Genomic DNA, 20,889 nt, shown 5'->3' with positions numbered 1-20,889 from the left:
AAAGGGAGTCAGACTGCAGCTAATCAGAACTCGCAGGCGACTTGCTCGTGGCGATGCCCTCCCCCCCTGACCGACCTGCCTCATGGGGTAATTTTGACGATTTGATGTCGCGATAAAGCACGTCGCGCATGATGCCATTCATGCTCGTCGGGCCATGGCCATGGACCTGAAAATGCAGCCGAGGCAGGGCAATTTGCTTTCCCTCTAGTTTCGTGTTGTCCATGATAAATCAGTATCGTATGCGCCTCATGTGTTAAACGGCTCTGGGGGAATTAAAGCGATCGGTAGTGGGAAATGTAGCAACTATAGCATCTGACCGGTCCCGTGCAGATCCATCTATCCTCCTGCTTATTTTGGCAGCTGGGCCGCAGCTTGGACCTAGATGGAAGGCCCCCTGTTGTCGCATCAGTTGTTGCTGACCTGAGAGGTGGTTTTCCTGACCGATTCAAGCATAAATGCCAAGACGACGGATTGAAACTGACAACATTCAGAGTGGACCAACAACCAATGCTAGAAGTATATCCTGTCGGAAGTCGGATACTCAAGGCTCAAAACATCGCATGAATAGACTCCACGCAGCAAGGAACATCGTTAACCCTTGGATTTGCCCCGATCAAAACAATGGTTTCGGTTGTATTTCTTCTCTTTGCTAGATCGTATCGGTGTAAGAGCTCGAACAACCCCGAATGGACTAAAAGGCTACTACTGCGATAAACGTGAACCTAGAGATTCATGGTGCCAATTTAGCTTCATCTTCCACAGGAGGAAAACAACCAGCCTGGGGAGGTGGAGTGTGGTTTGCAGAGCACCCGATTTCATAATACGAAGACATTCTGTTGCAATACTCTTCTGTTGAAGTTTTCCGAAAATAGTATTCTTAGAATTACCAAATTGGATTTGCCAATTCCAAAATTATCGCTGCTTCTTCTCGTTGCGATGATGCGATACCGTTTATAATTCAAACTCTTTCGGGTATCTTGCCCGTGCAAATGCGTTGAATTGTAAACTCATAATAGTTCGCCACTTGTTTTGATTGACGTCTGCACTCAGACACTTAATTATCATTATCCAACTTCTTCCTGTAACGACAACTTCGCACAAAGATTGTAATAAAGTTTTCCCGCAAGGAGCACTGGGCTGTCACCGCTTGGCTCTGCACGCGAACTGGAGGCTGCATGGCACCTACCAAGATGGTGATGGAGATTGCTGATCATTGCGTTCGCTAAACGGCGAATGGCCAGCATAAGCCAACGAGCCAGAGTTGCTCGTACCTGTCAAATGCGCACTTCTGCATCAAGCCGAATGCTCTCAAGACTGTGCCTGATTTGGCTGCAGCGATAATCACGGGCCTAAAAGGCCTGCTCAATGAGCACGGTTATGATGTTGCCAGCGAGGCCATTGGAAGAACAGGACACGATACCAATAATCATGTGTCGACATCAACCCCAGAAAGGGTCAAGGAACGGCTCGAAGCCACGTTACCGATTTCACATTTTGATTCGTTGAAGAATAAATTGCAGGCAAAGTTGAATCATGGCGTTTGTAATTGACTTTATTGTTTTGAGAAAAATGTCGTGATATTATTGCGATATTCTTTTTTGCAGGGGAAGAAGCAACTGTAGCCATTCAGTGATCATGATGTCCCTCCGAGCTGTGGTCTTGGCACTGATGGTGCGCCTGTACGTCTCCACCAATCCAGCAATTCCCCTCACTTTATGTGCGTTTCGACGGATAATGGTCATACCATAACCCTTGCTAGATTGTCTCTGTGATATTTTCGGTGGTTGTCGCTGATAAGCCTGCTGGTGTGCTTAGGGCGGTGGTTAAGGCCGACTGGCACTTCCCCTGGGAGCACCGAAGTGAATTCATGTTCAACCCCACTATGACGACCTACTATCCATGCACTACCCATGTCCCGCTCTTCATCCCTGCTCCAACCAATCCCACCCTCACGCGCTATTCTGCCACCATCACAGGCACCAGCACGATTGACTGTGGCGGTTGCAGTCTCAAGGTCGAAGAAGTCTACAATTGGGGGGTGCTGCCCAGTAAGGTAAGTCGTCCATCGAATCAGCCGGCAACTCCGCATCGATGACAGCTAACCACCATCCATAGACGGTCAAGCCTACTGTCACCATCACAATGCCATCAAAGTATACCCTTACTTATGCATGCGAACCCACCACGCGCAAGCCCAAGGGCTGGTGGGGAGATGGTGGTTAGTTGTGGAAATTGGAAGGTGGAGGATCAATAGTGCCTGGGACCAAGAGAGAAAAAGTGGTGGATTCATGTAATGGAATTGTAAAACAGCTCTTGTTCCCTTTGCGGGCAGCTGCCTTTCTGACGATAGTGCAAATCGATATCATTTTCTCCTCTCGTCCTTTCGAGATATGGTGCATCGGAGCATGCATGTCAGGGGCCGGGTGCATTGGCAGCTGCCACAGACGGTTGCTGACGTGATTTGTATCGACTTTACCTCCCTCCTTGTACCTCACGCTTCAGCGTCGTGAGCGCCTCCTCATACCGCTCCCTCTCATCGGCATTGATATCTGCCAGGTCCACTTTAACACGTTCCACCTTCCTTCCAGGTTGACGCTGGATCTGTGGACCTCGTGCAATTTCATTCCAGAACCATCTAGCCTCCGTATTGGTGACAAAGCTCCATGCTTGCCCCTCTTTCCCCGCTCGGGCCGTCCGACCAACCCTGTGGACGTAGGCGGTGACACTTGTCGGTATGTCATAATTAACTATGTGTGCTAGGTTTGGAACATCCAATCCACGCGAAGCACGATCAGAGGCGATGAGGATATGAGTCTTGCCGGCTCGGAACGCAGCCAGAGTTTTCCGTCCCGAAGCAGTGCTCGACGATTTCGTCAGAATATCTGTGATTGACGCATAGGCTGGTTGCATGATGGAAAGTAGTCTAGCGAGACGGGAAGCATTCTCGTTGTTGTTCGTGAAGATAAGAATTCCTCGTGTTGTGCATTGTGAGCTTCCCTTTGCGGAATCGACTACCTTTCGCGTCGAGGGCATTTCATTCTCAGAATCTGCGTCCGAAGAATCATCCGAACTCGATGAGCCGGAAGAAGAAGAAGAAGATGCAGATGCAGCGCTGGCACTCTCGGCCTGCGAATTTGTTGATGAAGCAGACGACTCTTCCTCATCTGAAGACTCATCAGAGGAGGTGTCCGAACCGCTTGACGATGTGTCGTCAGAGTCCTCATCTGACGACGTATCCGTTGAATCTGCCTTTGTTTCATAGCCACTAGGGTTCTTCATCGTAAGAGCTCCCTCTGGAAGCAGTTTGGACTGAAGTAAACGCAAAAGATACAATGGCTTCTCACTACCATCCTCAACACTCACAGCCCTCTCGAGCAATAGAGACGGGAGATCATATAATGCGGCTGATTCGGACTTTTCAATGCGTTCAAGCTCCGCGTTGCCAACTACAACAAGTCTTGGTCTTCGAAGCTTCAAAGCGCTCAATTTTTGTACATCTCGGGTCATCGTAGCGCTGAGAATAACCTTTCGGACTCTCTTAGAGTCTGGAGATCGGCCAAGATCCCTTAGGATCTGCTCCCGAATACTCAATTCCTTGTTGAACTGGTTGCCTTCCAAGGCTGACATAACCACTGACGTCCACTCTTGGAAGCTTTGGTTGAGTAAGCGATCTGCCTCATCTATGACAAGCCATTCAACATTGTGAAGCGTAAAGCCTGGTGTAGACCGAATGTGCTCGACTAATCGACCGGGTGTGCACACCAAAATATCAACTTTCGAAACAAGTTTCGAAACATGTAGCGGTAGAATATCGGGTCGATCCTCTTCCAATTTCTGAGTTTCTGATCCTGTAATTCCTGCCTTTCTTCGAGCCCTTGACCTCTCCAGGCTTTCCTGGTAGCCCTCAGGATCATAATATGCTTCCTTCCCAATCAATGAGTCTTGCTCCACATCCAAGTGGCGTGTACCGAGTGCAGTGCCGACTTGCAAGCCAGAACCCGCAGCACACAGTTCGCAAGCGTCCCGAGCCTGCGAGACAAGCTCTCGCGTCGGCACAACAATCACAGCCCGTAATTTCCTCACCACATGTTTCCTTAGGCTTTCGACGATAGGAAGTACATACGAAAGCGTCTTGCCAGAGCCCGTTGCAGCTGACACACAAACATCTCCTGGAATCCAAGAATTTCCCGGTAGTAAAAGTGGAATAATGGCTGCTTGTACAGCAAATGCAGACTTGTAGCCTTTGGACGTTAAAGTAGACAGTAACTTTTGGGAGATCGGTAGAGAATTGAAAGGGGCTGTTTCTGTTGACGATACAGTAGACGGTTCCGCGAGCCAGCTGGGTAATGAGCTGAATAATGGCGCAAAATCTGGCTCTGGCACAGGAGCTGGCTGTGGAAGAGGGACAAGTCCTTGAACTTCCTCTGGCTCGGGAAGCTGGGCTTCGTCGCCCTCAATTGGTACAGCGGCGGCGGCATTCTTTTCTGCTTCAAGGCGCTCTGCCGCAGACTTTGTAGATTTTTCAAATTTTTGGCGAATCCGTTTGAACTTTGAATCAGCTTCGGCGTCATCGCTTGGAGGTGCCTTCTCGCTGACTTCGTGGGAAGATCTCTTTCGTTTCTTCACAGGCGTGTTATTGGAAGGTTTTTCGCCATTCTGCTCGGAAGAGGCAGGTGATTGCAATATAGGCTCCTTCAATGATGGAGCGCTCTTTTGTGGAGGTATATATCTAGAATACAATCCTGCTGACATGATGGGCGATCTGCAGCGGCGGAGGATATAGAATTACTCTGGAGCAATTCTTTAATTTTTGGCGACTCAAGAAATTATTTGGCCAAGCTTCCATTTCTCGCGCCTCACCGCCTTCGGCAAATCCCGTGGTATCCGCCATTGCACCTCTAACGTTTACGAAGCTTCAACCACAGTTGCCCATAATTCCAACAGCTTGACTTCTGATTATTGTTCTGAATGTTTTGCGCCAGCTTTGAGAATGGAATATGCTGCGGCTTGAGATGCTTAGTCTATTCCAATTCTGGACCTTGGCCCTTTTGAGGCGCCCATCCCTCAACCATGCCATACAACATTGCGTAGGTGCTTCTGTGACCCTAGCGTCCTGCGCTCTCTAACACATTGTAGGATGATAAGTGATTTCTTCTTTCCTCAACCAGGTAGTTGAGCCTCTTCTTTGTGCGGAAAATGCAGTATCTTACGAATATCAGGTGGAATCGAGAGTCACATATATCAGCTCTCCACAGTAAGTACCCAATCTCATTCGTACTGAGAGGCTTCTAACGCTCAGAACAGAAATTAATTGACCGAGGACACAAAGTAATCATCATCACCCATGCATACCAGGGTCGCACAGGCATTCGATATCTCACCAATGGCCTAAAAGTATATCATGTTCCGTTTCTCGTCGTCCACCGGGAAGCGACCTTTCCGACCGTGTTCTCATTCTTCCCAATATTTCGAAATATTGTCATCAGAGAACAAATAGAGATTGTGCATGGACATGCAAGCTTAAGCAATCTATGTCACGAAGCCATTTTGCACGCGCGGACTATGGGCCTGCGTACAGTGTTCACCGACCACTCTCTCTTCGGCTTCGCAGATGCAGCCAGCATCTTGGCGAACAAATTGCTCAAATTCTCTTTGAGTGATGTCGACCATGTGATTTGCGTCAGCCATACATGGTATGCTCAAACCGAAAAGTATCCATTTTATTTTCAACGACTCTGACATGCCTTCACAGCAAAGAGAATACTGTCCTCCGAGCTTCCTTAGACCCTTTGATGGTCTCTGTCATTCCGAATGCAGTGGTAGCAGAGGATTTTCGTCCATTAGGATACCCTGCAAACCCAGCTGAAAATTCAGTAAAGACACGGGGTCCACTTCCGCCAGCTCATCCGCTTGGACCTCACGAGACCATCACGATTGTGGTCATTTCCCGTCTTTTTTACAACAAGGGCACGGATTTACTAATTGCTGCTATTCCACGCATTTTGGCTGCGCACCCAAATGTACGCTTCATCATTGCCGGGTCGGGCCCCAAAGCCATTGATTTGGAGCAAATGCTGGAACGGCACGTGCTACAGGATCGAGTCGAGATGCTCGGTCCAGTCCGTCACGAGGAGGTGCGAGATGTCATGGTCAAGGGCCACATCTACCTTCATCCTTCCTTGACAGAAGCGTTTGGTACGGTCATTGTCGAAGCAGCGTCGTGTGGGCTGTACGTCGTTTGCACACGTGTTGGTGGAATCCCAGAAGTGTTGCCACAACACATGACTACGTTTGCCAAACCAGAAGAAGACGATCTCGTTGCAGCTACTGGGCGCGCAATTGCCGCGCTACGATCAAACCGCGTCCGCACAGACCGTTTCCACGACCAAGTAAAAATGATGTACTCGTGGACCGATGTTGCCGAGCGAACAGAACGAGTATACAAGGGCATATCCGGCGCCCTCAGCGAAGAGGAATTTTACGGCAGTCACCCGGGTGGCGGATGGAGTGCAACTCGCGGGCGAGCTGGTGTGCAGGGTTTTTCTTTAATTGACCGATTGAAACGATATTATGGGTGCGGAATTTGGGCAGGCAAGCTCTTTTGCCTTTGTGTCATTGTTGATTATCTTATTCTTGTCTTCTTGGAGATTTGGGCGCCGCGGAAGAGTATCGATCTGGCTCGGGATTGGCCCAGGAAAAAGCCGATTGAGAATGGCATCGTCGACGACCGAGAAGACGCGCGGTTCCCGGCATCTGCACGGGTGGTTCGGCGTCGAAGCGGACGAGATGGATGGAGAGATGGTCGCGTAGTTGATCCCGGATGACCAGCGAATGTCCTACTATATCGTAGTATTACTTTTCATAGCTTCCTCTCGACATTCAACCCTTAATGGTGCTTTTTTTAGCGTAGCATCCTCATCAGAGTGCAGTGAAGTATAGCGCCAGTCCAGTACCTTAGGTACCTTATGCCTTCTAGGCAATTATGTCGCATATTCTTTCGCCAAGATTACTTGCGCCTCAGCATGAATAAGAATTATAGCACTAGGTGTATGATTGCCCGGGCATTTAATGTGTCCGAGCGGCTTCACGTCACAGCCAAGAAATTCTCCCGCATACGACAAGAAACTATTCCACAAGCCAAGAACGACGACTTATGTCTGACGTCATCTTAACGCAGAAGACGCAGGGTAAAATACGATATCTCATCGAGCGACAGCCCCCACAACCTAACCAGTTCCCGGGGCGAATGAGGCGCTGACCTGTAGTGGAGTTCCAGCGACAAGAAATGTTGCCTTTTATACACGAAAAGTACCCTGTGTCGTATGCTGACCTTGCGTCCAGTACTCATGTATCGTCGAGAAATGGCCACATCTTCTTTACTTCTTCAGGTGATTTCTCTCCTGCCATGTGCTCAATATACAAGGACAAGAGCTCCTTATTCTGTCTCTTTTTCTTCATAATGTCAATTTGCGGAGCTATCCACCCTTCGGCATCTGTATCTAGACATTCCTGAGCCATTGTTTGGACGTCGTGCCAGGATTGATATTCAGCGAATTGTTGTTCGTGCAAAGATATTTCTTCCGCGCTGAACTTGAACGGACATTGTCTTGTAAAGCCCAAATTCGACCAATTCTGGTATATTTCAATAAGGCATTCTCGGAGCGGAAGGACTCCGACGTCGGAGATTTCTCCACACCGGATAAAGAGTTCTCGAAAAACGCGAGGGATATTCATGGCATTATGTGCAAGTCTGTTCTCGAGATAGTTGGAGACTTCGTACGCCTTTGCGAGTTTCGCCTGAGACCACTCTTGTAGAGCAATGGTTTTGCTTTCATTATCTAGGTCGTCAAAATCGTCTGGGAGTTTTGGGTGCACGAGTCCTTTCACGTAATTCTGTGGGGGTTTGACAAATATGGGCCACTGGGCCTGAAGAAATAATGGAAGCACAGATATCGATTGGAAATCGATAAGTGATACTATCTGTGATGGGTCGTCGGGCGCAACGAAAATGTTTCCCATGTGCAGATCGGTATGCCATAGAGTGGGCTGAGAAACTTGGCGTAATATAGGATGCAAGTCCAACATCTGCATAATGTCTGTTGTGAATTTTAGGAGTTGGGTCTGTTCCTCCATGGTTCCATGATAGAATATTGGCTGTCTGTTCAAGCGTCCGGTTGTGAGCCTGGACAGCTCTCGCTTTGCAATTGCAGTTCCAAAGCTTGATATTGTATTCCCTGCGCCTTGATTTAGCTAATTGAAAGCGGATGATGGATGGACGGGCACTTACAAGGCCCCGAGTCAAAACTTTGACGTGGCAAAGTCAAGTTTGAGGTAGTATTAGAGTCAAATGAACGATCACATGACGGACCAATACAAAATGAGTTGGACGGATCAATACTCTCATCGAGTATGTGATGTTTGGAATGCCTTGCAGACCCTCGAAGATATAAACTGCCATAAGAGGGGAATGAGATACCCGATAACTGGGCTTCAAGTCTGGTCAAGTTCTTTATGAGTTCCAGTTTCTCGAATTCTTTCATCACACCCCATTGCTGAAACAGTGGAATCCCTGCAGCTTTCTCCATGATTATGTATTCAGAGCCGACAGGATTGGATCTATCTGAGGACCAGGAAAGCACTCGGGGAACCGGAATATTTGTGTGTTTTCTCACTATGAACACTCATGTAAATATTTTGGAAACAAACGGACAGGAAAATCATACCGTATTCTAAAACACCCACTTCAGACGCAGTTGCGAGAGATGGTGGCCCAGCAAGGGGCAATGGAAGTTTTGCAAGGACTTCCTTTCCATTTTTCTTTTTCATCAATAGAGCCTTGCTGAAACCTCCCTCCCTCTTCTCAATTGCTGCGATCGGAGACGGTTCCACATCAGTGGCGGCAACAACGTCACAAAGGGCATCTACATTGAATTTCAAGAAACGTCGGTCAAATTGAAGTTGCTCGTCGACAAGAAAACGGCCATTGGCATATGCAAAAAGGGCTTCTCGATTGACCGATTCACCTAAATTTCGTAGTTCAGTCAGTCATATCATATTAGTAGTAGCGGTCACAGTCACCTCGACAGAGTATGGATATTGGAGCTATTTTCTGGCCGGGCCTCAACTTCTTGAGACCTCTGAAGATACGGAGCATGACAAGTCAAGTACATGGTAAGATTAGTATTGTGGTGTCTTTTCAGGGTCTGGGGAGAAACGTCCGGACGGAGAGCAGTACTCCGGGACATCCCCACGGGTAAGCCAAAGTACCAAAGTCTATCTGTAGATTCCGTGTACAGTTAAGTCACTTCATTGGTCGCTGGTTCTTGGCGCCAGGGAACACTAAATGTCACATTTTACGTACAGCAACTCAGGTAGGCAAGTGGGAACCCCAAAATCCCTCCATTTCAAACGTCAGCTTGTTCGGCTCCAGACTTGAAACGATTATTTCATCTTCCCTCTTGAGGAATCGCGCCCCATGTGGGGTATGGGTTGACTCACGTCCACTCACTTCTCCACGTTGTCTGGTTTAAAGCTGAAGTTCTCTACGTCTCTCTTTTCTCTTTCATTTGTCTGACTGCTAAGCTCTCTTACTTCATCTAGCTCGCCTGGTATTTTAACGGACCCTGCTCAAGTCAGCTTATAACACTGGGTAAATTACGACATCGAGCACCTCAGAATCACCTGCTCTTACGATTGAGACCCCTACATACTGAGTAGTTCTGCAACAGCTGCAACAGCTTCTGCAAGCTTCTTATCCTCTCAAAACAATCACAATCGAGCTTTCACGCTTCACACCCACAATGTCCACACAATTCATCTCCATGCTTACGCCTCCGGGCAGCGTCTTGAACGCGTATGACCCGGAGATCCTGCCCGCCGACCAACCCGACACTATCCCAGACACATTCAAAGAAGCCATGGAAGTCCGACACGAGGTATTTGTCAAGGAACAAAATGTGCCCGCCGAGAACGAAGTCGATGTCGATGACCCCCGCTCTTTCCACTGGGTGGTATACGCATCCGTGGCCAACACTGGCGAAGGTGGCAGCGCTGCCAACGACTACCGCAGACCCCGCAACGCCGCTGGCAATGTCGGAACTCCTGTTGGCACTGTCCGGCTCGTGCCTCCGCCTCACCCGCCCCACCCGCAACCCCTCAGCCACCACAAGATTGACAATGCTGAAGGTCTTGCGCCAGTTGAAGGCCAAGAGGCCCACGAGAAGAGCAGCACAAAGTTCCACGACGGCAAAGAACCCTACGTCAAGCTCGGCCGTCTGGCTACGCTTGCTCCCTACCGCGGCCTCGGTCTCGGTCGACTCCTCGTCAACGCAGCACTAGAATGGGCAAAGGGTCATCCGCAGGAAATCGTTCCCCCGCTCAGCCCGATGGCTCGCGAAGCGCTCAAGGTGGAAGGCGGCGAGCCTGCTGAAGACACTTGGCGAGGTCTCGTACTCGTGCATGCTCAAGAGAGCGTGCAGCACATGTGGGAGAAGCTCGGGTTCGAGCGAGACGAGTCAATGGGAACATGGGACGAAGAGGGCATCATCCACGTTGGCATGTGGAAGAGACTGGACGTTCCTGAGACCGTCTGATTGGGACGAACCTGTCTAAGACTCCATGTCAAACACTGATCTCACGTTTGTCAAATCCGCCTTTGCCAATGGGGCTGCGACCAGTTCAAGAATATTGCATCGCATTTGCTCTCGCCATTTGCTTTTCCAACATTTTCCTTTTTTTTTCCCCCTGCGCGTCAAAATTAATTTTTAATCCCAAAATTGCACGCCTCGATGGACGTCTCGAGGCTTCTTCTAGCTAGCTTGCTTTGCATTTTATACCCAACACAGCGGAGGTCACTTGGCTTATTGCCTCTACTCATTGCTTTTTTGGCCTCTTTATCTGGTCCCATTTTACCTTTTCTTAGCTTAATCGCACTATACTATCCTCATTTATTCATATCATGAATTGACTCACGTCATTACAATTTATGTATCAAGTATCAAGTATCAAGTATCAAGTATGTCAAGCTATCAAATAATAGAAAAAAAGAAACCAGGGGTATCAAGATAAAACCAATTCGACATAGATCGGTACATGGTCACTGCTCGCCCTATCACCCGGAGAGTCAAGCATATCAGCTGCCACCAGACGACTTTCTAGCCCCCGCGAAACAAGAACCATGTCTACTCGGTCGCAACTTGTGCCCCATGGCTTGTTACGCGGGTAGTATGTGTATTTGCGTGTGTTGGGGTGGAGGTGTCGGAACGTGTCAATGGCGTGGAGTCGGGGTTGTGTTTTATTTGGGGCCACTTTGTCGATGTCTTCCAATGTCTTGGCGCTGGCTCCAGCTACGCCTCCGCCTCCGCCATCGGCCAAAAACTTGACAATAAAATCCCTACGATTCAAGACATGTTGTTCCGGTCGCGTGCGCAGATTCGGATACCCGTCTCGCTGGTCGCGGGCAACGTTGAAATCGCCTGCCAAGACGAGCTTAAAATCCTGCGACTCGAGCATCTGGCACTCCCGCAAAAGAAGTGTGTGAAAGGCCAGTTTCCGGTCATGTCGCGTGCCGGTGACGCTGCCTGTGACTGGGTCCCGGTAGGGGTTTGTAGTGCCGTTGGGAGCGTAGATGGATAGAATGGCGAATTTGGAGATTGTGGATGAGGTAAATGATGAAGGAGAGGGTGATTGAGATTGGGTAGGGAGAGAAGAAGAAGGATGGCAAGGAAACATACACTCGACGACTAGAACCCGCCCTTCATGATCCCAATCGACTCCTCGCACGCGCTGGACATATTTGCTCGCAAAGTCGTCTCGTAGCAGAACCGCCACGCCGTACATTTTCTGTCCGAAACCGCGACAGTTTTGGTTGTCGGTGGGAAGATCAAAATGAGCCGTATAAGAAGGGCCAGTGTCTTCTGTGTTTCGTGGGGTTATAGCTTGTTGCACTGCGCGTTGAGTAGCAGTATCTGTGGGAGAAATTTTGACTTCTTGTAGACAGACAACTTGTGGCCAGGATTGGCGGCGCAGGAAGGAACGTAAGCCGGTTGGAGCAGCGGACGGTTTTGATTGCGGTTGAGAAGTGTTGGATGGAGGTGGCTCATGTTTGGACGACGACGATGATGATGATGCTTTGGATGATACGGGAAAGAATGAAGTGATGCGTTGTTGAACTAGGGGAGAAATGCTATTGACGTTCCATGCAAAGATGCGTAGGATATTTCTGTTATTGGTATTGGTATTATTGTTGTATGTTTCATTATCACTGGTTAGTTGTCTCTTGCTTGGTTGATAGGCATTGTTATTGTGACTCTCGCGTGGTGAAGATGCACGACGCTTTCGACGAGTAGGAGGGCTGATGGCCCGGGAACTGGCCATGAAAATATGCAAGTGAGCAATTAAGGCCAGTTGTGGTAGAGAGAGCAATTTAAGATAAGTATTGAGGTTTTGCAAGGGAAATAATCTGGGCGGCATTGAAGCATAATGAGGTTGACGGATGAGCTCTTCTTCGCCTAAACAATGACGACATTAGTTAGGTACCAGTCATACACTACATTACCAATTGACGAAACAATCCCATGCCCAATGACTTGCATTAAGCATCAACTGCAGATATTTGCAGCCAATTGTATTTCTTTGCTCTGTTTACAATGATCTTCAAGTCCTTCATTTTTGTGACTGTCTACTGCTCTAGGGAGACGTCGACCGAACTGGCTTATCTCTGGCTCATCTCCACAATCTAACTAACATTAAGCCTAGACTCTCATACAGATTAAGCCACGTTTTGAATCCTTGCCGGAGCATTTGCCAAGTACGGATGGGCAGCGCCCTATGATTGATCAATTCTCGATGTTATTGTCAGATTCAAACATGCATATATAAACAATAGGACAGGTCTTTCCAATCAACTTTCATTACAATTCCTTGCATCCACGCTCTTTTCAACAATCTCTATTCTTTCTTTGGCAGGATATACATTCCGTTGCACAAACTTAAAGATGGTCGGAATTCCATGTCCATATCCTCCGATTGAGTTATCAGCTGTTATTCCCGAGAATGTTCCACTCCAACTTCATACGGCCATCTACACTGCTGAAGACCTGAAATCGGATCAAGGCCTAGTACATGACCTAGTCAATCTCATCAATGCGGGTTTCTATCGTCCTGCGCATTTTAGTGGGAATAGATTCGATGACTATGGCGGATTATGCGAGACCCTGGGCTCAGATGGTCTCTGCGCAGTAATGTGGGAAGAGCTCAAAGATGATGAGATCTGCCGAAAAGACGAAGTGGACAATGTCGGCACCGAATGTGTACTTGGTGCCAAGCTTCAAAATGGCACCAAGAGAATAGCGGTTGCAAGCGCTTCAGCAAAGCCAAAAGCTACGGATAATGAGGTAGGCTGGCCCGCTTGTATGACATTTTTATAGTCATCTTGAACCAAATTGCACTGTCAAACTTTTTTAATACTTTTTTCTTTTTTTTTTTTTCGACTTGGTCATTCTAGCATGTTCTTGTCCAAAAATCTGATTTACTGCATTGTGTCTCGAGAAGCTAACATTTTACAGTTTGGCAACAATTTTGAAGTGTTCGCAGTCGTTTCATACAATGCTCCTAGATATCGCCGGAAAGGACTTGCCGAGCAGTGTCAACGGCTTCTGGAAGCCGAACTCGTTAATCGCTTGAGTACGCCCTCCCAGATCCAGCAAGGGCTGAATATCTGGCTGTATGTTGCTGAAGAGATTAATGGAAAGTATTGGCGAGGTAAGGGTGGATATGAGATTATCTCATCCGGCCCAGCTCCGAATGGTCTATGGACCTCGATCAGGGAATTTACCTTGACGACTATGAGGAAAAACATAAAAGTTTCTGGCTCTAGTACGCCAGATGAACAGTCGGAGATACAGGTGGTTGCTGTCTAACAATCGAAATCGGAGACACGGACTTTCTTCATTCAGAATCAAGTGTCATTCTCGGCCCCGAGGCTGCGAGGGAAATGACTTATGCCGCCAAAAAACTTATTATCAGACGTTAACTTAATACATTTAGCTATACAAAACAAATTTCCAAAGGCCAGAACGCTTCAAAAGAAAAGAACCCCCCCCTTCCAACAGGCTACAGTCCGAAAACCTTGGTATTATTTCAGCATCTTCTTATATTTCAACTGCCAACGGAAGAACTTAAGAACTTCTCGAACTCCGGCGTCTTCCTCTGCGGTAACCGTCTTCTACGGTCTCGCCGTTATCATGAACGTATCCTTCCTCGACGGAGGGACTTCTGGTTCTGTCTGGCTGCGTTCCCTGCTGACTCTCTGGGGACCTGAAGAGAGCCGTGGGCACACCCCCGATGGGCCTGACGTTAACATTTGGATAAGACGGCGAGGGTGATCTCGCCGTGGATGGAGGAGCTGATGGCACTGTTTGTGGCCTAATCTCCATCTCGGTTGGATTGTCGGCTGCGGCATGTGGTGTCTCTGGAAGAATTACTATATCTGATGGTACGATCCATAATTCTTGATTTTGCTCCTGAGAGCCTCGAACGTGACCGGAATTTGAAGCCTTTGACGATCGAGCGTTCTCCGATACTATCGACCCGGGGTGGGGTCGCGGGGGCTGCGGAGATGGAACACTTGTCGGCGTCTCCAGAGACGGCCCGCTCGATGAAGAGCCAGTGGATTCTTCAGCCACATTGGATCCTCTTTCCCGTCTTTCATTTCTTTCCCGTCTTAATTCGCGCTTGGCTAGTTTTCTCAACTCATCTCCAAGTTGCAACGCATCTGCCGAAGGAGCAGAGAAGGGAAGTTCGGTCTTGACGAGCTCAACCTCAAGATCTTTCATTTCCTTTTGCAACTTCTTTTGTGATTTTCTCTTTGCTCGAAGATCTGCCTTGCATAATTGTCTGCAACATTGGCAAAATATCAGTACTGTCTGTAACACTAGTGAAGGGCGGATATGAACGTGACTGCACTCACAAGCTGCGCATCAGATCATATTTTACAAGTTCAGGTTCTTTTGCAAGAGCCCTCAAGTCACGAAATATTAAGAGGCTCAGAAAGATATCAGCCGAGGACTTTACCAATTGCACGAATCGCAAGGTATAATCGAACAAGGTTCGTTCCCTTAGCCATCGCCACAGAGCCTTTGCGGTGTGAAAGTTTCGCCAAACCCCAGATCTTCCACTCAATTTTGCAATATCCTTGACTCGATGAAGGAATGACTTGATCTGTTCATAAATATTCGACGTTTCGTCCATAAGCTTCTGGCGCAGCTTCTTCATATTCTTATCTCCTTTTCCGCTCCCCTCCTTCAGGTCAGGATGACCAGCTGTGTCGTAATACACTCTTTTCATGATATCACCGAACATTTGAGACTCCTTCGAGATATTCTTCAAGTGGTATCTCGCAAATTTTAGTTGACGCCGCAGCTCGTCGAACTTTTTGCCGAATTTATAGATATATTTCAAAGCTGGAAGGAATGCAAAAGCGCCAGAGACTATTCCAACTATTTCTGCCATGATTAAATGCACCGTCAAATGACGAGTTCTATAAGATTATGTCCTCTGTTCTCTCCTGGATCAATATAATAGATATAAAGTATCATAAATGAGAAAGCAGCCGCTACAGATCCTCAGAGATCATCCAAACATCTTATACGCCGTCCCATCTCCCCCACGAGCATCTCCTCCTTCTCCCCAATATGCACATCTAAGCCACTTTGCCTTTGTTTTTCCCGCCTTAAACCTTAAACCTTCGACCTTCGACCACGACCTCCAGCATTGAGGCTTACGCTCAACATCCCAATCATCGTCGGTGCGGGCATGCAGAATAACATGCCGCAGGGTACATAACGTTCCTCATGACCAAAACTTACAGTATATAAACTACTCCTTGCACTGCACGCCGATTTCTCATAATGACCACCACCACGCGCCGCCGAGCCTCCTCCACATACGCACAGACGCAAGGCTGTCAATCTATCAATTCGTTTTGTCTGCCGTCCGCTGTCTGCCGTCTTTTTTACCCCCTACCATTTCTCCTTCTTTTCTTTCTTTCGCCATCCATATCTTTCTCCCCCTCTCTCTTACCCCTCTGTTCTCGGCACTATAGCCAGTCACCGACCAGGACTTTATGCAGTTCGACGAGGCTGAAATTATCTAACGAATCAAAGCACATACAGATATTGAGGCAACAAGGCAGCCAGGCAACCATGCAACCATGCATGAATCTGCATGGCGCAATTGGCGCGGTTGCCTATTTCAATTGACGCTGTGGTTGGACAGGTTCATGCAAGGTTTCTTTTTCTTTTTCCTTTTTCCTTTTCCTTTTTTTTTTTAAAGTCTTCTGGCATTTTTGCAGGCTGTTCGAAATTTGAACTTCGCCCTGACTCTGCTTCACTTGTTATTTGACCTGTAATTAGTTCAACCGGGACCGTTATTCTGCGCAGCACCGCGGTTGAATTATTATGTTTTACTGTTGTCAGTTGAAGTGATTGTATTATTTGCGAATCGCGATACAGTTGTCAATTGTATCGTCATATGGTCCGAGGACCGAGGTGCAATGTAACGGACCTTACCTACCCCGTGCGGATAATACTGCGGACTGCGGATTGCGGACTATGGACTGGGGGTTGCGGCTCGAAGCCCGAAGCTCGAAGCTCTTCCGCGTGTCCCGCGACTCCCGCGTGCTCTGCTGCTCTGCTGCTCTGCATGTCGTGCCTTGGCGACTCTTCGAGTCTACAATCCCTAGGATTTGATAGGCCAGGTTACCACATTTGCAGCCTTCTGACATGATGCTACTGCTCTCATATCTAGAAGATTCCTTTTTTTTTTTTTTTTTTTTTTTTTTCCCTTTTTTTTTTTTTTTTTTTTTTTTTTTTTTTAAAAATATTAAATATAAGTTTTTTTTTATCTTCCGTTCTGATAGCAATGCTCTCTTTGAGATATTGAAGTGAGGCGGCAATAATGATTGGGGTCTTGGGATTTGCAGTATCGGAGACCGTTTTACTGAAAACAATGACGAAGACAACGACAACAACAAAAGATACAAAAAAGAAGGAAAGCAAGGAAAGGAAAGGAAAGGAAAGGAAAGGAAAGGAAAGGAGAGGAGAGAGGAGTAAAACGAAGGAGAGCAGAGAGAAGGAGAAAAACAGAAGGCAACACCTTAGTCATGTTCTAGTGTTTTTATTTGAATAGATAATTATATCGAGTATTTCATACATGATACAAATGAAGAATGAAGAATGAAGAACCATGCACTAAGGCAGACACAGGATACCGCCGTCCCATATTTTTACCAGGGAAATATTTGCCCGCTGGAATAAGAGTCCATACAAAGGAAATGAGAGAATAAAATAAAACAGTAGGACGAGAAAAAGAGGAATAAGAAAAAGAGGGAGCAGGAAAGAAAGCTAGCCATTAATGATACGCCTTACGCTCGACCCACAGTGGTGCCACAGTCTCAACCGCACGCTCAACAACAGCTTTAACTCTATCTCGGAGCACGCCATACTGGCACTCGACATCGAGATTCTCCAGCCACACTTTGGCGACATGCTTGTCGACTTTGATCTCCACGCCTGGAACAGGGATGCCGAGACGATGCAAGCGCTCGAGTTCATCTGCTTCTTCGCGGTCGAGCTTGATCGCGGCTTCGTATTGCTCGTCGTCGTCTTCTTCTTCTTCCTTTTTGGTTTCGAGCGGTTCGGGTTTGACAGATCCGTTGACGAGACGCGGCTTGGCAATAGGGGAAATGTTTGTCCCGAATTGTGCTTCGAGGAACATGCATAATCGGGCGAAGCGCTCTTCGGGGCGGACATGGGCATGTGGATTGCGCTTTTCGAACTTTGTAGACTTCTCGAGCTGAGCATCATCAGCATGGGAATGGGAGTGTGAATGAAGGTTGGAGGATCCTGTTTCAGTTAAAAAAAGTAAGCGTCAGGAAAAAGGATAGTCTTTTCCTGGAAGCATCGGGATTCGGTGTAGAACTTACGCTTGACTGCTGCAGGGCTAGTCTCGACTGTAAACAAGACTGCAAGAACTGCGTCGGCGATTCCGTCATTAAGCATGTTTCCTTCCCACTCTATTTCGACTGCGCCATTGTTTTGGCAACGCACGGCCACGCAGCCCATGACCAAAAACGTCGTGCCGGAGCTCGATGGCTTGATTTCTTCATCGGCCTCCTCGCCATTCTCAATGCTCGTGTTGTCGCCGTTTTGCTCGGTTTTGCCATTCACCATTTTATCCGGCAGTCTCTCGATGCTGCCAAAGGTGCCCTCGAGAGCCCACTGTATGAGATCAACGCCCGCGGCGCTCAATGTTATTCGCTGCTTGCAGGTAATTGTTGTGGTGGTCAAGCCAGCGTATTCGCGAAGGTCTTCAGGAGCCATGAGCGACATTTTGAAGTCGTTTTGGACAAGCACGCCGGTAATGAGTTGAGGATCAGACTCGTCGGTGGATTTGGACGCGTCGGGTGGTGAGATGTCTGCCAGTTTGCCGACAACTTTAGCGGTTTTATCCGTCTTGAAAGGAATCTTGAGTTCCTCGCAATTGGCCGGACTGTAGACTTTGACTTTTTCTTGCTTGTCCGCGTTGAGACTAAGGAGCTTGGATTTAAGTCGCATCATATTATGCTTTTCGCCATGAACGAGGATCTGTGTACGAATTAGCTTATTGTATCAACCCAAACAGAAATAAGGATATTACATACCACTACTGGAGCAGCCACTTCCTCGATGAATTCTCGATTCTCCGTTCCGCTGACGTGCGCTGCAAAACTGTATTCCTGAACAGTGCATCTTCGGGGTATCATGACTTTTTCTGCTTCTCCACCAGCTGTTCGACCTCGCCCGCGCGCGCCTTCTCGTACTGTCATGACTGCTGGAATTGATTCAGGTTCGGTCATGATTTGCTTGGCCATAGTGCCTTCAACGGAATAACCAGTGATGATGACTCCATTGCGATTATCAGGCGCCCATCGTTCTAGCAGCTCTCGAGATACTCCGTTCTGAAGCATTCCCGGACTGGCAAGCATGACGCAACCACCCACGTCCTCGAATCGGTCTAGACTTTTCAGGCTGCGCACATAGTGAAGGTCCCAAGGTCCACCACGTCCAACGTCGCCAGCAGCTTCGCTCTCGGCAAGACGTTCTCGAAACCGACGCTTGATGTTGTCGTTCATCGCACCTACGTAGGTTTGATATACAACCATACATTTTCGGGCCAGGTTAGATGCGTAGTAAATGGGTATCTTTTGAAACTCTGCATGCCGTGCCCAGTATTCGTCAAGAATTAAAAGCAGTTCCTGCGCTCGCCCAAGAGCAAAGACGGGCATAAGTACACGTCCGCCTCGATTGAGGATGCTGGTGATAGACTTCATCAAAGCAGCTTCTCGCTCAAGACGAGGAATATGTGATGCTATTCCATAGGTACTTTCGGTAATCAGGACGTCAATCTTAATGTTCTTTGGGACCTCGGCGGAGATTAAGTGTCGGTCTTCTTCTCGAGAATAATCGCCAGTAAATAGAATCTTGAGTCCAGCAATCTCGATCAGGAACATTGCAGCGCCGAGGACATGACCGGCCGGATATGGAGTGATGCGAATGGAAGAGACAGTATGCGTAGTATAGTAGTCTATCGGTTCGATTTGAGGGAATGTTGCCAGATGATCGGCTTCGGTATAGAGCTCTGTTCGTTGTTCAGACGAGGACGACGTATTGCCTACTCGTACACTATCCTGTAACAGCCATTTATAGATCGCCCGGGTAGGATGTGTCATGAAGACCCGGCCTTTGAAATTTGTCTTTGATAGTACATAAGGCAATGATGCCGCATGGTCCAAATGGAAACTACACGGAAACCCAGGTCAGCCTTGCTATTTAATCAATAATCATGGGTGGCGAGAGCTGCGCTGTAAGACAACAAGGGACAGGAGATCTCGCAATAGCAGGAAACCTGATAGGCCTGGGCTTGACGTCTGGCCTGGTACTCCCGCAAAGCTCACAGATATACGATATGCAGAGGAAGAGAACACGGTGAATGTAACAAAACTTCATTAATTCTTCTATACAGCAAATTTGAGATGGAGGTACAGCAAGAAAATGCACCCATATCCACCTTGCGGAGCATCGTAGCTGTTGCTGCCGCCGCCACTCTCGGCGCCAACGGATTAGGCCCACTATAAGACCCATAACGCACATAGCAAACAAATATTCTCTTCCAAAAACAAACGAGGGTAGTGGCGAGCGCAAGTGACGCAAAAACGGGTTGGATAACAAAATGCTGTACGTACTGGCTGATGAGAAGAACGTCGACAGTGCTCAGATCAAATTCGTCGTAGAAAGGAAGCGCAGAAAGCCCTTCATATGCCGGATGCATTCCTGCATCGAGCTATCCAATTGTCAGCTGGGAATTATCTAGTGAGAAGAGTGGTTGGATCCATACCATGACTGTTTTGCCCTTGTATTGTAGGATGTGACATGATCGACCAACTTCATTTCCGCCTCCTAGACATAAGAACATCAGTTCATCAGACGGATCGACGGGCTCTTCGTCCGCCGGCGAAATGGCCGAAAGCTTTCTCTTGGTCGCCATGACTGCTCCAACCTGGCTGGGAACAGAGTTGAGAGCGAGTGTCGGCGACCACCACAGATCTCAATCCTTAAAGATACTGTATCAACAACACTCTTTCATCAGACGGATCAATCAAGAATGAGATCGATCAAGCGCAGAAGAACTGGTGAATGAGAGTTATTGTCCAGTTGTATAATGACTGTGATGAATTATTGTCCATTTGGTCAAGAGTTGCTGAGCGCGATTGCTTACGTAATGCCCGCGAAATGCGACGCGAGCATCTGTAATGGATCTTTGGACTGATGAGCTTCTCCACCAACATCATCG

General features: G+C 47.9%; 11 protein-coding genes across 11 annotated transcripts; 6 read left to right on the top strand and 5 right to left on the bottom strand.

Annotated features, from left to right (window-relative positions):
* The first annotated feature begins 1,747 nt into the window (after window positions 1-1,747).
* On the top strand, window positions 1,748-2,348 carry L228DRAFT_86014 (hypothetical protein). The gene is made up of 2 exons (XM_018336920.1): window positions 1,748-2,053; window positions 2,116-2,348. Exons 1-2 carry the CDS (start codon window positions 1,868-1,870, stop codon window positions 2,221-2,223), a joined length of 294 nt encoding a protein of 97 aa, XP_018189533.1. The 5' UTR covers window positions 1,748-1,867; the 3' UTR covers window positions 2,224-2,348.
* A 124-nt stretch (window positions 2,349-2,472) lies between these two features.
* Window positions 2,473-4,752, bottom strand: L228DRAFT_266349 (P-loop containing nucleoside triphosphate hydrolase protein; the record flags this gene model as incomplete). The annotated part of the gene is made up of 1 exon (XM_018334846.1): window positions 2,473-4,752. The coding sequence occupies one exon, from the start codon at window positions 4,750-4,752 to the stop codon at window positions 2,473-2,475; it is 2,280 nt and encodes a 759-aa protein (XP_018189532.1).
* Window positions 4,753-5,137: 385 nt separating this feature from the next.
* Window positions 5,138-6,824, top strand: L228DRAFT_209128 (glycosyltransferase family 4 protein; the record flags this gene model as incomplete). The annotated part of the gene is made up of 4 exons (XM_018329798.1): window positions 5,138-5,171; window positions 5,220-5,254; window positions 5,305-5,693; window positions 5,753-6,824. The coding sequence occupies 4 exons, from the start codon at window positions 5,138-5,140 to the stop codon at window positions 6,822-6,824; spliced, it is 1,530 nt and encodes a 509-aa protein (XP_018189531.1).
* A 260-nt stretch (window positions 6,825-7,084) lies between these two features.
* On the bottom strand, window positions 7,085-9,187 carry L228DRAFT_86005 (hypothetical protein). Its single transcript, XM_018336919.1, has 4 exons — window positions 9,079-9,187; window positions 8,724-9,023; window positions 8,288-8,671; window positions 7,085-8,234 (listed from the first exon to the last, which is right to left on the bottom strand). The coding sequence occupies exons 1-4, from the start codon at window positions 9,152-9,154 to the stop codon at window positions 7,345-7,347; spliced, it is 1,650 nt and encodes a 549-aa protein (XP_018189530.1). The 5' UTR covers window positions 9,155-9,187; the 3' UTR covers window positions 7,085-7,344.
* A 444-nt stretch (window positions 9,188-9,631) lies between these two features.
* L228DRAFT_85995 (hypothetical protein) lies at window positions 9,632-10,690 on the top strand. The gene is made up of 2 exons (XM_018336918.1): window positions 9,632-9,649; window positions 9,718-10,690. Exon 2 carries the CDS (start codon window positions 9,801-9,803, stop codon window positions 10,590-10,592), a length of 792 nt encoding a protein of 263 aa, XP_018189529.1. The 5' UTR covers window positions 9,632-9,649; window positions 9,718-9,800; the 3' UTR covers window positions 10,593-10,690.
* L228DRAFT_85986 (hypothetical protein) lies at window positions 10,690-11,009 on the top strand. The gene has a single exon (XM_018336917.1). It carries the CDS (start codon window positions 10,788-10,790, stop codon window positions 10,959-10,961), a length of 174 nt encoding a protein of 57 aa, XP_018189528.1. The 5' UTR covers window positions 10,690-10,787; the 3' UTR covers window positions 10,962-11,009.
* Window positions 11,010-11,058: 49 nt separating this feature from the next.
* L228DRAFT_236951 (DNase I-like protein) lies at window positions 11,059-12,375 on the bottom strand (the record flags this gene model as incomplete). Its single annotated transcript, XM_018330882.1, has 1 exon — window positions 11,059-12,375. The coding sequence occupies one exon, from the start codon at window positions 12,373-12,375 to the stop codon at window positions 11,059-11,061; it is 1,317 nt and encodes a 438-aa protein (XP_018189527.1).
* A 620-nt stretch (window positions 12,376-12,995) lies between these two features.
* L228DRAFT_266344 (hypothetical protein) lies at window positions 12,996-13,919 on the top strand (the record flags this gene model as incomplete). The annotated part of the gene is made up of 2 exons (XM_018334845.1): window positions 12,996-13,394; window positions 13,566-13,919. 2 exons carry the CDS (start codon window positions 12,996-12,998, stop codon window positions 13,917-13,919), a joined length of 753 nt encoding a protein of 250 aa, XP_018189526.1.
* Window positions 13,920-14,048: 129 nt separating this feature from the next.
* On the bottom strand, window positions 14,049-15,709 carry L228DRAFT_85954 (hypothetical protein). The gene is made up of 2 exons (XM_018336916.1): window positions 14,969-15,709; window positions 14,049-14,895 (listed from the first exon to the last, which is right to left on the bottom strand). Exons 1-2 carry the CDS (start codon window positions 15,508-15,510, stop codon window positions 14,178-14,180), a joined length of 1,260 nt encoding a protein of 419 aa, XP_018189525.1. The 5' UTR covers window positions 15,511-15,709; the 3' UTR covers window positions 14,049-14,177.
* A 1,119-nt stretch (window positions 15,710-16,828) lies between these two features.
* On the top strand, window positions 16,829-17,255 carry L228DRAFT_85951 (hypothetical protein). The gene has a single exon (XM_018336915.1). It carries the CDS (start codon window positions 16,957-16,959, stop codon window positions 17,185-17,187), a length of 231 nt encoding a protein of 76 aa, XP_018189524.1. The 5' UTR covers window positions 16,829-16,956; the 3' UTR covers window positions 17,188-17,255.
* L228DRAFT_244829 (hypothetical protein) lies at window positions 17,198-20,750 on the bottom strand. The gene is made up of 5 exons (XM_018332024.1): window positions 20,434-20,750; window positions 20,282-20,379; window positions 18,701-19,838; window positions 17,984-18,644; window positions 17,198-17,903 (listed from the first exon to the last, which is right to left on the bottom strand). The coding sequence occupies exons 1-5, from the start codon at window positions 20,581-20,583 to the stop codon at window positions 17,410-17,412; spliced, it is 2,541 nt and encodes an 846-aa protein (XP_018189523.1). The 5' UTR covers window positions 20,584-20,750; the 3' UTR covers window positions 17,198-17,409.
* Between the last annotated feature and the right edge of the window lie 139 nt (window positions 20,751-20,889).

Source organism: Xylona heveae (assembly GCF_001619985.1).
Source record: "Xylona heveae TC161 unplaced genomic scaffold L228scaffold_3, whole genome shotgun sequence".
Taxonomy (NCBI): domain Eukaryota; kingdom Fungi; phylum Ascomycota; class Xylonomycetes; order Xylonales; family Xylonaceae; genus Xylona; species Xylona heveae.
Note: the sequence above shows the minus strand (reverse complement) of the source record. Positions and strands in the feature narration are given on the sequence as shown.